The 16619-nt window shown below is 43.9% G+C and overlaps 1 protein-coding gene across 1 annotated transcript in view; it reads left to right on the top strand.

The window, feature by feature from the left end:
* Positions 1-11589, top strand: part of LOC117348117 (proto-oncogene Mas-like) — a 57938-nt gene extending 46349 nt beyond the window's left edge. Inside the window, exon 3 of the mRNA XM_033919819.1 lies at positions 10571-11589. Coding sequence (XP_033775710.1) covers positions 10609-11589 — 981 coding nt within the window. The 5' untranslated portion in view covers positions 10571-10608. The remainder of the gene's footprint in view (positions 1-10570) is intronic.
* The last annotated feature ends 5030 nt before the right edge of the window (positions 11590-16619 follow it).

Genomic DNA, 16619 nt, shown 5'->3' with positions numbered 1-16619 from the left:
TTACAATTATGGGAGCGGGGATTGGATAGAGATGGGTGGGGGTCTGGCCCACGACTTAGCCCCATGTTCTTCAACCACCGGTCCGTGGACCGATGCAAGTCCACAAAATAATTCTTTTATTTTTGCCGGTCCATAGGTGTAAAAGATTGAGGAACACTGCGCTAAATGGTTTTAGCGCATGCTAAAGATTAGCACGGGCTAAACGCTACAGCGCCCATAGAATATAATGGATGCCTTAGCATTTAGCATGCACTAAATCCGTTAGCGCACCTTAATAAAAGGACCCCTAAATGAAAAAAAAAAAAAACAACCACCCCCAAACCTTGACAAAAACAGGATTAAAATAGACACAAAAAAGGTCCCTCTTGTAAGAAAATCAACCAACCAGACAAAAACTGCGAAACCTTCCTCCTGATGTCCAGCTTTCAACCAGAAACTCTTACCCTATTTAAAGGTCTTAGGTCTTCAAGAGGAAAGAATGATCCCTAGTAACATAGGCCGGCTGCACCACCTCGTCCGCTCAGGCCCACAGGCCTTCAACAGAAGTCACAGAGACATAACATTGGGAATAACAGGCTGCAACTTTAGCAACATTATGTGGGAAATAACTCCCTAGGAAGCACCCGAGCCATAATCCCTCTCTAGGCCCCGCTCCCCGCCCTCCCCTCCAGCGGGGGAGCATGTGCACTTAGCTGCTTCCGTGACCTGCCCTCCTCGTTTTCCTAGTGAGGCCACTGCCTCACTCCGTCAGTCCACCTGCCATGCAAGCCAGCGAGGCGGACATGCCTTGACGGTAGGGGTAGTACGCTCCCTCCGCGAGAGTCCGTTCTCAAACTTGGCCGGAATTTTCAGGGCTCGGGTGCCTCCGCTGTTGTGACATTAGTGGAAAGAATACAACAATTTGGCACACTTTGTAACATTCTCATGCCTACTTAGCCATGTACAATCCGAGAGAACAAGATAAAGGCACTTTTCTTACTAACATACATTCCTAACCACTGCTGCAATGAAACCTCAAAAGCGGGCGGGCGGGATCAGACTGAGCGCCGGGAGCCCAAAGGAAAAGGCTTCTGCTGCTCCCCGGCGCTCAGTATTTGAATCCCCCGCCAGCGGGGAAGCTCCGCCCCCCATTCCCCGACTCACCCAATGAGGGCACAGCCCTCGCCTCTGACATCAGGAGTGACGTCCGAGGGACCTGTGGAAAGTCGGGAAATGGGGCAGAGCGAAGGGCCGAGCTCCCTCCGGGCGGCCGCCATGTTATCAGTGGCACGCTCGGAGGGCCATCGCTGCCGGCATTTATTCATGCACCAAAGGTGAGCGCCCAGGAGAGGGTCATTTACCTACTCGTGGATGCAGGGGCTGGCCCTACGTTTGTAAAACGAAATTAAGGAAAGAACGTCAAATTTTATTTTTTTCATTTGTTTTGTTTTAAAACAAAAAGAAGCTCAACTGAAAATGTGGTGTCACGTCAAAAGTGCGCCGGGACAAAGGCGTGCCCAGACAATTGAGCGCAGCGCGGAGGCGTGCGCCGCTCTAAATTACTGCTTTTAGGGCTCCGACGGGGGTGTGTGGGGGGGAACCCCCCCACTTTACTTAATAGACATCGCGCCGCGTTGTGGGGGCGTTGTGGGGGGTTGTAACCCCCCAAATTTACTGAAAACTTCACTTTTTCCCTGTTTTTAGGGAAAAAGTTAAGTTTACAGTAAAATGTGGAGGGTTACAACCCCCCAAATCCCCCATAACGCCGGCGCGATCTCTATTAAGTAAAGTGGGGGGGTTCCCCCCCACACACTCCCCCGTCGGAGCCCTAAAAACAGTAATTTAGAGCGGCGCGCGCCTCCGCGCTGCGCTCAATTGTCCGGGCGCGCCTTTGTCTTTCGCGCCGTTGTCTATGAACCGAAAATGTAGGGAAATGTCATGTTTCAAATGAATACACATCCCTAGTTGGAGAAAAAGGGAGGGGAAGGAAGGTGTCGGGGAAGAGAGATGAGCTGCTAATCGTGGAAAAGGCTAGCGGGCCAGGGGGAATTATGCAAAGTCCTTTTTTTTTTTTTGCATTTTTGAAGCCCTGACACCTCACCTGCATTACAAGGCATTGTTGACTTGCGGGAGTTCCTCCCCGAAAATAATGTTTTCTTTCACAGCGCAGGGGTGTTTTCTAGCTATGCACTGTGTATGTTTGTTCCTTAGGCAAAATGTGTGTAACTAGATCTTTGCAACTGCATCATCAAATCACATCCCATTTGGTTACGCTGACATGAGCGATATCTTACGGTACAAAACTGTTATCCCTTGTGGTACACATGAGCGCATTAGAAAACAAATTCCATGGTATAAATTAGAATGTCCTGGGGACTGAAGATGCACCTCATTTTAAAGAAACCCAACTGCAGGTATCAAATGACACAGGGACAGAACATCAATTTGCACAGAACGGAAACGTGGAGTAGAGGGAACTGGCGAAGTGAGACAAATCTGGTTCATAGACAACGGCGCGAAAGACAAAGGCGCGCCCGGACAATTGAGCGCAGCGCGGAGGCGCGTGCCGCTCAAAATTACAGTTTTTAGGGGCTCCGACGGGGGGTTTTGTTGGTGAACCCCCACACTTTACTTAATAGACATCGCGCCGGCGTTATGGGGGGTTTGGGGGGTTGTAACCCTCCACATTTTACTGTAAACTTAACTTTTTCCCTAAAAACAGGGAAAAAGTGAAGTTTTCAGTAAAATAGGGGGGGTTACAACCCCCCAAACACCCCACAATGCCCCCACAACGCGGCGCGATGTCTATTAAGTAAAGTGGGGGGGGGGTTCCCCCCATGCCCCCCCACGCCCCCCCCGTCGGAGCCCTAAAAACAGTAATTTTGAGCAGCGTGCGCCTCCGCGCTGCGCTCAATTGTCTGGGCGCGCCTTTGTCCCGGCGCGCTTTTGACCTGACACTGACAAATCTATTGTTTTCCCAGGGGAGCTCAGAACAGTCTACATGAATTTATTGAGGTACTCAAGCATTTTTTTCCCGTCCGTCCCAGCAGGCTCACAATCTTTCTAATGTACCTGGGGTAATAGAGGGGATTGAATGACCTGCCCAGGTATCACAAGGAGCAGTGTGGGTTTAAACCCACAACCTCAGGGGGCTGAGGCTGTAGCTTTAACCACTGTGTCACTCTAGAAATCAAAATGTAGCAAAAGGGAGCCAAGTATAGGACAATCAAGCCATTGTGACATCACTGATAAGATTGGCTGTTAGGCATTGGTGGAATGAGGCATTATGATGTCACAATGCCAGCTCTGATAATCATTTATTATCTTTATTATGTTCTGTGATTATTTTGTTAACCGAGTCGAGTCCTGTTGGAGGGATGAATCGGTATATAAAACCAAAGATTGGATTGGATTGGAAAGCAATAAGGCAATGAGAACAAAAAGTCAGATTTCATCAAACAACAATAAACTTTTATTGATTATGACAGGGGTTGCCATTCAAAATATCACAAGTAATTAGTAAATTAAATTATACCTTCTGGTGGAATTCGTTATGTCACATTTATAAAATGGAAAGCATAATTGCTATTCAAAAAGGGTATTATAAAAAATTTAAAAAGATCTGGGGGCCATTGACGACTTACTGTAATGAGTAGACACCATTTTCTATTGAAAGTATATTTGCAAATGGGGGGTGGAGGGTGAATTAAAGTTTTACTATAGGTTTAATCAATAGTAAAGAATATTTATATTTGTATATTTTTGATTGAATGCTAAAGGAAAGGGTGGGTGGGAAGGGAATAAATTTATTTATTTGATGTTATACTAGAAAGAAATTCAAGTGATGTATTTAATTTTAAATGTTTTATTATTTGTACACTTGTTGTAAGATTAAAAAATGAATAAAGAATTTAAAAAAAAAAAAAAAAAAAAAAGGAAAGCAATAAGGCTTAAATGGTTACCAAAAAAAAAAGCCTCGGTTTTCAATCTTCTTGCTTCAACCCACTTTACTGGTTAACCTCTTGAAGTCCAAAAAAGATCTTAGATGTTCAGGAAGAAAAAACACATATCTTAAACCCAAATATTTAACTACACATTTACAGGGGTAGACTAACAAAAAAGTGGCTTTGTCCGGGTTTTGAAAAACTCGAGTCAAAATTGGGTCTGGAAGGGGGCATATGCACACCTGTGCGTGTGCATGATGTCATCGTATCGCATCCGCGCATGTGCAGACGCCCTCCTGCCTGACAAGAGCAAGCACTGGGGGGGGGGGGGGGGGGGGGGGGGGGGGGGACTGGGGCGGAGTTAGAGCAGGATTGGAGGTGGGACTTGGACGTAATAGGCAGGGATGGGTGGAACTGGGTGGGCCTGGGGGGCGGGTCTATGGGGGTCAAGATTTTACTAATATAAAATCTGGTAACCCTACATCAAATCTGAGTTACAAATGCCATTTGGATGGCATTTCTAACAGAGGAATGGGTGCCTACGGACGTCTAGAAAATCAGCGCCGTTTCAAAAATCTGGGCCTATGTGGCAAAATGTATTGATTGATCGATTAGGATTTATTTAATGCCTTTTTGAAGAAATTCATCCAGAAAAAATAGACATACACAAGAAACAATGACAGCAATAAAGTTAAGTAAATATTAATGGCTTTTGAGGGCAAAAACAGGAGCACATTGGGCATAACAATTAATTCAGAATGCCGCTATTAAAATAATTTATAAAGCCAAAAAATTTGATCATGTTTCACCCCTACTTAAGAAAGCACACTGGCTTCCAGTAGTACATCGCATATTATATAAACAATGTTTACTCACCTTTAAAGCTATAGAATACAAAACTCCAGCCTTTATATTTAGACTTTTGATACCCTATACCACCTCTAGATCTCTTAGATCTCAAGACCAACACCTATTAGCAATTCCATCACTAAAAGTTATTAACACAAGACGTAGCACAATCTTTTCAATAACAGCCCCTCAAACCTGGAACAACCTCCCACTATACCTAAGACAAGAAAAAAACCTCTCAAAATTTAAGTCTGAACTAAAAAGTTTTCTATTTATAGATGCTTTTAACGACTAAATCCTTCACATTCTTAATTTAATTATTAGGCCAAATGTCTTCGTTCCCCCTTCCTAATGTTTTTCCCTTGAATTTAATGTTTTTAATAGCGATTGTAACCATTAAATAATTTTCCTTCTGTTTCATTATAGTTTGTAGTAATTACCTCTAAAATGTATTGTAATTTGTATACATAAGTTTATTATTTTTTAATTTAATTATTATATGTACGTTACCAAAAACTCTTATTTACTTGTACATCGCCTTGAATTTTGAATAGGCGATAAATCAAAATATTTAATAAACTTGGAAACTTGGATTAGGGTTCCCTTCCCATATGGCTCCACGCTTGTAGGAAGAGACTGCACCGGTCATTGGTTTCCACCCATTGCAGGCAGGGATTTATATTTTCTATGGCTGAAGAAATTGGGACTACACATTTATGCCAGACTGACTCGGTGTCTTGCTACTGACGTGGAACTAGAACTGTATGTGGCAGCCCTTCTAGTGAGAGGCAGGGAGAGAGATAAGAAGCCCCAGAAAAAAATAACATGAAAAGAGAGTGAAGAGAGAACGAGGAAAGATACTGAGAGGGAAAGGAGAAATAGGTAGAAGGCTAAGAGAAGGGACGGTGAAGGGAAAGCAGGAAGACCAGAGAGATTCAGTTACAGAAATATTTAAACCCCAAATTTCCGAGGGAAGATGTCATAAAACCTAAAATTATAACAATCCCAGCCTTTTGGGTTTGCATTTTAACCTCCATCAAGGTTCGGCTCCAGCTTCACCCACGCACCATGTACGTACGACATTCACTGCTCACTGTGAACTTTTGTTCATCCTCGCACTGGCCCCCTGTTGTCCCTTAGACGTCTCCCTCCCAGTTCACACAACTTGTCTTCATGTATATCGACACAGGGGGTTAGTAAGATGAAGAGGCCCTGGCAAATATTCTCCTTTTTAGGATGTGGATTAAATCCTCAAAGGAGAATCTAAAAATATGATCTAACATGGGTTGATACCAGATGCTCACAGGGAAGTGAGGAGGAGAGCACGAGTGTGTGCGTGTGAGAGAGAGAGATGTTTTATCCGTGCACCACATGTTTTCTGTGTGTATATGGTCATATTTGTATGTGATGGGATTGCAGATCTTGGTCCGTGTATGCTTTTTATCATATGAATTAAAGAGTTTACACACAAAAAAAAGTTTGCTAAGAAAATTCATGTTCAAGTTTTAAGTCAGGTACCTAAGTGAAATATTTTGGTACTTGGGGAAGAAATAAATTGAGAAGGAAAGGAAACAGATGAAAGACATGAGGAAAACAAAGTTGGTGGTACCAGAGGGTTGTCCTAAAGTTAACTGGATATAACCAGGTACATTTAGCAGCACTTCAGCTGGATAAGAACCAGTGAATAGTGTAGTTACTTACCTGTAACGTAGGTTCTCCGTGGACAGCAGGATAGTCAGCCACATCGCCTGCTATGGCTCTGGCTCCATTGTTCCTCACCTTAATTCAGTGAATCAGAAACTGTAAGGAAGGCATCATGACTCCAGATATATAAAATCCTAATCTAGCTTTAGTAGAGATAGAGCAGGCAGGTAAGTGAAGTCAGCAAAGCACCTTAAACACAGGGGAAAGCAAAGCATGCAGAGCATGGCTCATAGAATTCTTTCCACTGCCTCAGCATTTGTGTGTGTGTATATATATGAGGGTATATTCTGTATACGTGTGTATATATATATATATGAATGGAGGAGTGGCCTAATGGTTAGGGCTGCAGCCTGAGGTTGCAGGTTCAAACCCAGCACTGCTTCTTGTGACCTTGGGCAAAGTCACTTAACACTCCAATGCACCAAGTAAGTTGGTCAGATTGTGAGCCCACCATAAAAACATGATGGCAGATAAAGGCCAAATGGCCCATCTGCAGTAACCCTTATCTCTTCCTCTCTCTAAGAGATCCCACGTGCCTATCCCAGGCTTTCTTGAAATCAGACAAAAGAAGTAAGATATTTTCCAAATAGATAGGTTTTTAGGCCTTTACAAAAGTTTTGGTAGGAGGGGGTGTTCCTTAATTTTGTTGCAAGGTATGGACAGGTTGTAGAGTGGATAGTTTTGTATTTGATGTCTCTAGGATTTGGGGAATCTGATCAGGTTGCATTTGTCATTGTATTTCTATCAAATTCAACATGTAGTCTGGTGTTTCACTACGGAAGATTAAAAAAAGATCCGCGTACATAGTTTACAAAATACAAAGCAGACATCCCTGCCGAGTTCCTCTTTAAAATCATAAAAAGTTCCATTTTAATACCATTAAACAACATAGCTGTCTATGCTGTAGTACAGTGTTCTTCAACCTTTTGACACTTATGGACCGGAAGAAATAAAATAATTATTTTGTGGACTGGCACCGGTCCGCGGACCGGCAGTTGAAGAACACTGGGCTAAGTCGTGTCCATCTCCACCCAATCTCCACCCCAGACCCCGCCTCTATAATAGTACTAATTGTAACACCATTTTTTCCATTCATTTTTCATATATACAGTACACACACAATATAATCGTATTAACAACACATAATGGTTAACCATACAATTAAAATACACAAAGCACACTGTATGCTTTTCAACATTCATTCCTACCAGAAAACAGATAACTCCATGCAAATGTAGGATCAAAAACTAAAAGTACCAATATTTGCAAACAAACCCTAAGATGCAAGACTCTGCAAGCACTACAGCCCCGAGGAAAAGAAACAAACGCATTTCTTCCTGAACAGACAGCAGATATAAATCAATCACTAAATAAAAAAATAAAAGCATTCCCCCTACCGTTGTTGTCTCTCTCCCTCCATGCTGTGCCTTGCCTTCTGGCCTGCCCCCCGGTGTTATTTTCGGGCCGGTCCACGGTGCGATCAACGCGGCGTCTTCGGGCCGGCTCCCTGAGTGCTGCATTGCACAAAGCTGTGGGCAGTGGCTCCACGTGCGCATCCCACACCTCATCTGGAAGCCTTCCCTCTGATGTTGTGACATCAGAGAGAAGGCTTCCGGTTCAGGTGCAGGACGCCAAGCTTTGTGCACTGCAGCACTCAGGGAGCCGGCCCGAAGATGTCGCGTTGAACGCACCATGGACCAGCGGCTGAAGAACACCGTCTTCTGCCCGATGGACGTGCCGGCCCTGTGGACCGGCAGAAAATTTCTGCGGACCGGTGGTTGAAGAACACTACTCTAGTATACAAGGCGCAAACTCCAATAAACCAAATTCCAAGACCCTCAGGGTCTAAAAAAGAAAACGCCAGCGCACCCAATCTAAGACCTTCTCTGCATCAAAACCCACCACTAAAGCAGACATACAATGGAATTACAGTAAAACCTTGGATTGCAAGTCAAGCAAAACATTTGATTAAATTTTAACTTGATATACAAGCGAGGTCTTGCAATACAAGTACATACAGTATATACACATCACAACTGAGCCGATGGTTCTTCTCTCTCTGACGCTGCAGGAATGTAGTGACTCTTCTAAACGAGTGAGGTCTTGCAATACGAGTACATACAGTATACACACATCACAACTGAGCCGATGGTTCTTCTCTCTCTGACGCTGCGGGAGTGTAGTGACTCTTCTAAACGAGCGAGGTCTTGCAATATGAGTACATACAGTATACACGCGTCACATCATCACAACTGAGCCGATGGTTCTTCTCTCTCTGACGCTACGGGAGTGTAGTGACTCTTCAAAACGAGCGAGGTCTTGCAATACAAGTACATACAGTATACACACGTCACACCATCACAACTGAGCCGATGGTTCTTCTCTCTCTGACGCTGCAGGAGTGTAGTGACTCTTCTAAACGAGCGAGGTCTTGCAATATGAGTACGTATAGTATACGCGCGTCACATCCTCACAACTGAGCTGATGGTTCTTCTCTCTCTGATGCTACGGGAGTGTAGTGACTCTTCTAAACGAGCGAGGTCTTGCAATACGAGTACATACAGTATACACACATCACAACTGAGCCGATGGTTCTTCTCTCTCTGACGCTGCGGGAGTGTAGTGACTCTTCTAAACGAGCGAGGTCTTGCAATACGAGTACGTACAGTATACACGCGTCACATCATCACAACTGAGCCGATGGTTCTTCTCTCTCTGACGCTACGGGAGTGTAGTGACTCTTCAAAACGAGCGAGGTCTTGCAATACAAGTACATACAGTATACACACGTCACATCATCACAACTGAGCCGATGGTTCTTCTCTCTCTGACGCTACGGGAGTGTAGTGACTCTTCTAAACGAGCAAAGTCTTGCAATACGAGTACATATAGTATTTGGTATTAAAGTTTTTGGGTTGTGGAACGAGTCGTCTGAGTTTCCATAATTTCTTATAGGGAAATTTGCTTTGCTATACGAGTGCTTTGGATTACAAGCATGCTTCTGGAACGAATTATGCTCGCAAACCAAGGTTTTACTGTACGTATATTATTCTGTTTCATTCTCCTTTCTTTTCCTAATGATTCCAGCCATTCTGTTTGCTTTCTTAGCTGTTGCCCACTGAGCAGAGAATTTCAAAGTGTCATCAACGATAACAGTTAGATCCTCTTCCTGGATGGTGATTCCTAATATGGAACCCCGAATCATGGAGTTATTTCTGGGGTCGCCCTTCACTATATGTGTCACTTTGCGCTTGCTCGCAGTACATTTCATCTGCTGTTTGGATGCCCAGTCCCGTGCGTACTTTTCAATGTCGCTTTTACGTTTTCATCCTTGCAGCCGCATTTCAGGTCCTCTAGTTCTGTATCCTTTGCATCTTTGGGGGGTAAAGGTGCGTTTGTTTATGAATATGTCGCAGGCATTGAGGGTGGAAGTAGAGTTATGGTGACAGGAGAGAGGGAGGGGGAGGGAAGGAAAGGAACGATGTTGCACAAAGAGGAAGCATAGGAAAGGAGAAATTCTGGACTATGGGGGGGTGCGGAGAACATATGGCTGAAGATTTGGCCTAGTCCTGCTACTTAACTGTTGAATATTAAGCCCTGTGTGTTTACCAGCTTGTTTTTACCTATTCATATAAGACCATAAAAACTTCTACGCCCAATATCCTGTTTCCAATAGTGGCCAATCCAGGTCACAAGTAGATGGCAGGATCCCAAAAAGTAGCAGGATTCCACTTTGCTTACCTCTAGGGACAAACAATAGATTTCTCCAAGTCTACCTTAATTATGGACTTTTCCCAAAACGTTTTTTGTTTTTTTTTAACCCTGCTATGCTAACTGCTTCTACCATATCTTCCAGCGATGAATTCCACAGTGTTGTGTATGAGGGAAGAGGCTCAAGGCGAAGGTATATTTTTATTCTTTGCTGGCTTCAGAAGTGAGGAACTTGTCTAGGGCATGAAATAGTTCCCATTAATACAGCATGTGTGAGAATATCAAATCTCATTTAAACAAAAAGTAATGCAATTAATCCAATAGTAATGCAATTAATCCAATAGTAATGCATTTATGACTTATGACTTTGTTCTTCTTTCCAGGACACGACTTGAGGCCTAAGATCAACTCAAGGATCAAGATGAACCTGAGTTCTGCTTTCTTCCTTAAGGGACTCTTGTTCTATAATTACCCAGTGAGCTCGAATGCCTCTGCAGAGGTAGCTGAACCAAAATATCTATGTTGGTTAGTTGCGGTGCTCAGCTTCTTAGGGTTTGTAGAGAATATGATGGTTTTTTGGATTCTAGGCTTCCAGCTTAAGAGAAACTCCTTCACTGTGTACATCCTGAACCTGGCTGTTGCAGATGCCGCTCTGCTCTTTGGCATATGTATTGTATCTGTATGTTATGCTTCACTGGATAAATCCAGCAAAATAAAATTTTATATAGTGGAAGCAGTAGAAATTGCTTTGCTCTTTGGATATAACACCGGGCTGTACCTCCTTACAGCTATCAGCGTGGAAAGGTGCTTGTCAGTCCTTTTCCCAATCTGGTATCGATGCCAGCGTCCGAAGAACCAATCCAGCATCGTGTGCCTCCTCTTGTGGGTTCTCTCCGTACTCATGACTGGTATAGAATACAGCTTTTGCTTGCAAGAAAATGGTTTCAGTGCAGAGTGCTGGATCGTCAGCGTTGTTATCTGTTGTGAGACTTTTCTGGTCTTCACCCCCATCATGGTTCTTTGCAGTATGACGCTGGCCATTAAGGTACACCAGACTTCCTGGAACTCTCCCTCCTCTAACCTGTACCTCACTATCTTGTTGACGGTGATTATGTTTTTCCTGTGCGCCATGCCTCTGCGTATACTGTACATCCTGCTCTATATGTACCATTTCCGCGTCCTCTATCGTATTTTTCCTATTGTTCTCCTCCTGTCCAGCATCAACAGCGGTGCCAACCCCCTGGTGTACTTCTTTGTGGGGAGCAGTGCCAAGAAGAGGTTCAAGGAACCGCTCAAGGAGGTCCTGAAAAGGGTTTTTGACTGCGAGTGTGTGTGTGAGACAGAAATAGAATACACAGAGGACACGGTCGATGACACCGAGACGACGGGGTCTAAATTCTAGAGTAGTATTTGACACCTAGGGCTCCTTTTACGAAGGTGCGTTAGGGCCTTAATGTGCAGACTAGCGCACGCTAAAATGCCACGCGCGCTAGCCGCTACCGCCTCCTCTTGAGCAGGCGGTAGTTTTTCAGCTAGCGCGCACGGTGCGTGCGCTAAAAACGCTAGCGCGTCTTCGTAAAAGGAGCCCCATGTTGTTTGACTATAGCCCAGACATATGACAGTTCTACTGGCTTATGGTGGCGGTTTCATAACTGCGTATGCGTTAAAACGCTGAAAAGCAAATATAAACGAGAGAGAAAAAAACATCAAACAAATAAAGTCTCAAAAGAACTCAGTCCAAACAAAGAGAATTGAAATAAATATCATGAAATAACATAATTGAAATAAATCATTAATTATGTGCTCAGTGACGTGAACATCCGAATATCAAATTTTAAGTTTATTAATATTTTGATATACCGACCATCACAGATATCTGGTTGGTTTAATAATAATAACAGTTTATATACCGCAGGACCGTGAAGTTCTATGCGGTTTACAATGATTAGAAATGTTACAGAGAATGAAGGTGTCAGGTCAAAAGTGCGCCGGGACAAAGGCGCGCCCAGACAATTGAGCGCAGCGCGCGCCGCCACGCCACTCTAAATTACTATTTTTAGCGCTCTGACGGGGGAGCGTGGGGGGAGAAACCCCCCCCACTTTACTTAATAGAGATCGCGCCGTGTTGTGGGGGCATTGTGGGGGGTGTGGGGGGTTGTAACCCCCCACATTTTACTGAAAACTTCACTTTTTCCCTGTTTTTAGGGAAAAAGTTCAGTTTACAGTAAATTGTGGAGAGTTACAACCCCCCAAACCCCCATAACGCCGGCGCGATGTCTATTAAGTAAACTGGGGGGGTTCCCCAACAAAACCCCCCGTCGGAGCCCCTAAAAACTGTAATTTAGAGCGGCGCGGCGGCGTGCGCTGCGCTCAATTGTCAGCGCACGCTTTTGTCTTTCGCGCCGTTGTCTATGAACCGAGAATGAATAAACAAAGTACAGACTTAATAAGAGATAAAAATTTATTAAAAAGTTTTATATAAAAAAACCAAAATAAAAATAGCGGGGATAATGTCGATACAAAGACTTGATTACGAAGGACATGAGACAAAGGGAAGGGAAGTTTTTCAATTACATTGTATAAATAAAAATAAAAGGAGGAAAGGAGGGGGAAGATAAAACGAAAGGAAAAAAAATGGGGTATCGCTTCCCGGAAGCGTTTTTTGTTGTCCTGTTTTTATTTGGGATTTCAGTTGGGGTTTTGATAAGCATCTTTAAAGAGAAATGTCTTGAGGAATGTTTTAAACTTGTTCAAGGAGTTTTCAGAACGAAGATTCGATGGCATGGTGTTCCAAAGAGAGGGCGCGATAACTGAGAAAATAGTGTTCCTGGTATAGTATAAATCTTTGATTGGAGGAACTGGGGGTGATGGTGGACTCAACATTGCGACAGCCTCCAAGAGAGCAAACAGAATGTTGGGCATCATTAAGAAGGGTATCACAACCAGGACGAAGGAAGTCATCATGCCACTGTATCGTGCAATGGTGCGCCCACATCTGGAATACTGTGTTCAATACTGGTCGCTGCACCTCAAGAAGGTCATGGCGGTACTTGAGCGGGTCCAGAGAAGAGCAACTAAACTGATAAAAGGTATGGAAGATTATTCGTACGCTGACAGGTTGAAAATGCTGGGGTTGTTCTCCCTGGAGAAGCGGAGACTTAGAGGAGACATGATAGAAACCTTCAAAATCCTAAAGGGCATAGAGAGGGTAGACAGGGACAGATTCTTCAGACTGTGGGGAACCACAAGTACTAGGGGTCACTCGGAGAAACTGAAAGGGGACAGGTTTAGAACAAACGCTAGGAAGTTCTTTTTTACCCAGAGGGTGGCGGACACATGGAACGCGCTTCCGGAGGATGTGATAGGCCAGAGTACATTACAGGGGTTCAAGGAAGGTTTGGATAGGTTCCTAGAGGATAAGGGGATTGAGGGGTACAGATAAAACTAGTGGTAGGTTAAAAATAGAACTAGAGGTAGGTTATGGAAATATTCAGAAACCACTTCACAGGTCACAGACCTGATGGTCCGCCGCGGGAGTGGACCGCTGGGCGAGATGGACCTCTGGTCTGACCCAGTGGAGGCAACTTCTTATGTTCTTATGTTCTGGTTAGTGGACCTGAGGGCCTTGGAAGGGGTATGTGGAATAAGATATTTATCAAGGAAGGCAGGCTGGTGAGAAGTCTTAATCTTAAAGGCTAAGAGAAGAATTTTAGAAGTTGTTCTATGAGAGACAGGTAACCAGTGAGATTCTCGGAGTAGGGGGGTAACATGGTCATATTTTTTTTGCTTTATGAATGAGTTTAATCGCTGTATTTTGAATTAGTTGTATTCAGCGAGTTTCTTTTTGGGTTATTCCATGATAAGAGTGAGATACAGTAATCTATGTGTGAAATGATCAGAGAGTGGATTAGGATTTGAATGGAGGAGGGTTCGAGTGCTGAGGTTATGGAACGGATTAGACGGAGTTTATAAAAACAGTTTTTGGTCATGGAGCTAAGTTGATCGTGATAAGTGAGATATTTATCAAAGGTGATTCCTAAGAGTTTGAGTTTGGACTCGATTGGCCAGTAAGGGGCTAAAAGATGTTCAACTTCTTATAGTATCTCAATCACTGACTATATGTATCTCTGTTGTAAACCGCTTTGAACTTCTGGTATAGCGGTATATAAGAAATAAAATTATTATTATTATTATTATATGATTGCAAAGCCCCCCCCTGCCTCCATTATGAGACCATAATTTGGACAATATACATATGTAGTAAAAAAGCATTTACTTAGCTCAATAGATCTTGTAAGTTCATAGAGGGTCTTGTAATTTCCAAGCCGGGGGGCACTGATGCAGGAAGTGCAATGGCGTTCTTAATCAGCTGGCATCCAAAATCTGTGTGCTCCCAAATACCCCAAACCACAAAAAGTGTGCAAAATAAACAGTCCAAAACCCCCAAAATGTCAAAAATAAATTACTTCAAATCCATACTCCTTCATTCATATAATCCATGTTGACCATCTTTTATCCCCTTACTGGTCACGTCGCTGAGCACACAATGATTTATTTCAATTCTGTTATTTCAGATGATATTTATTTAAATTCTCTTTGTTTGGACTGTGTTAAAACTATTCACATAGGTTTCTCTGTGTAGCAGGAACATAGCCAGCTCTCCAATTTTGGAAGCACCCATGCATGAACTGGGGGGAGGGCAAAGCATTGCTCCCTCTTCCTCCTCTCTCCCCCCCCCCCCCATGAGCCAAACATGCCTTTGCTGGTGGGGGATACAGAAGCTCTACTAGCCAAATAAATACGGTGCCACCATTCCCCTCCCCCTTGTACTGCTCCCTTAAGGCAGAAGTCAGAGGAGTGCTGAAGTTCTGGAGGGGGGGGGGGGGGTGCTGAGACCCCCAAGGACCCATCGTGGCTATGTTATTGCTGTGCAGATATTATGGTATTTTCACAACAAAAGAATATGAAAATGACCTTATGGAAACTGTGCACAAAAGTTTACACATGCTTTTTGGCACACGTGAATTTTGAGGGTTAATTTATGAACATAAATGCAATTTCCTCCCTCGTCCTTCCTCCCAGGAATTCCACTGCTCAATAAAAATCCATTTCTGCAGGTAATGCACTCGTTTACCCTATGAAATGCTTTTCGAAAGTTACCCTCTTTGTGCTGACGTGAAAAATATTTATATGTGATCCTATAATTTAAAGGAGTTTTATTAAAAGTTAAAAGCCCAGGGTCACTATTCAAAGGGAATGTATCTGGATAATGGAAGCCATTATCATCATAATTCTCTTAGCCAGCACTATTCATGGATTTTCAGTTGCCCTGTCTGATCTCGATAGCGTGTCTGAAAATCCGTACAGATTGCCTTGGCGATATCTGGTTAATGCTGGGGCAGTCTGGGGACAGATTGGATAACACAGATATTCAGCTCAGTAGCCGGATAAATTTAAGCCGACAAAAATACTATCTGGTATGAACTGCTATATATGTTCAGTGCCACTCACTATCCAGGTTGCTGAAATGTTGCGCTGACCACAGAGATTAAATATTGGCTCCGATATATATTGACCTGTATCAAATTTCTCCATATTAATACATTTTGAAAGATACCAATGGCCATTCCTAAAATCAGCAGCATACCTAGCTTGGGGTCCACATGGGATGGAGCACCCCCCCTCCCCCCCCCCACTTCCACGCAGTTTGGAGCAGTCACGAAGCCACGGTCTGCATGCTCGCAGACATCAGCTCTGCCAGTCCCCTGCCTCAGAACAGACGGGGTGGGGGCAGTGAAGCCAATGGCTCACACATGTAGATTTTGCCTGTGACCAGTCCAAGCACCCTCCAATTCTCTGCACCTGGGGCAGACCGCCCTTACCACCCCACCCTTGGTATGCTAGGGTCTAAAATTATTGATTTACCTATTCATAAACATGATTCATGCTGTGTTTCTCGTGTTAGAAACCCATGATTTTGCCATCCTTCTACAATAAAGCAAAAACTGTAGCCCAGGCACTGTTTTGTTTTGTTTTTCTGAAGTCTAGGGTGGGCTATTATTGCAGGCTCTTCAATGTTTAGCTGTCCTCCAGAAGTAAAGTCTGACGTTCAAGTCACTCACCCAGTCTATCCGGCACGAACAGCGAGTTTTCCTCGTGCATCTGCTCAAATCAAGAAATTAGCGCTGCTCTGTCAGCATGCAAAACACCCTCCACCCACCCATGATGACTAGACATCCCTTATCTCTTCTCAAGATCACAGCACTGTGCTGGTGCGGGGCCTCGAGCACCTGCACACACACACACAGCCCCCCATTGATCCAGTGCCATGACCTTGAGAAGACTCAAAGCCCACTTCCTTGAAGATGCTTTCAGGTCCAAACTCCAACCCACCTTCTAAGCACCAATATCTGTCTTACCATTCCCTCTGTA

The sequence above is a fragment of the Geotrypetes seraphini genome, chromosome 14, assembly GCF_902459505.1.
Source record: "Geotrypetes seraphini chromosome 14, aGeoSer1.1, whole genome shotgun sequence".
NCBI classification, from domain to species: domain Eukaryota; kingdom Metazoa; phylum Chordata; class Amphibia; order Gymnophiona; family Dermophiidae; genus Geotrypetes; species Geotrypetes seraphini.
The sequence above is the reverse complement of the archived record's forward strand: the minus strand, read 5'-3'. Positions and strand labels throughout refer to the sequence as shown.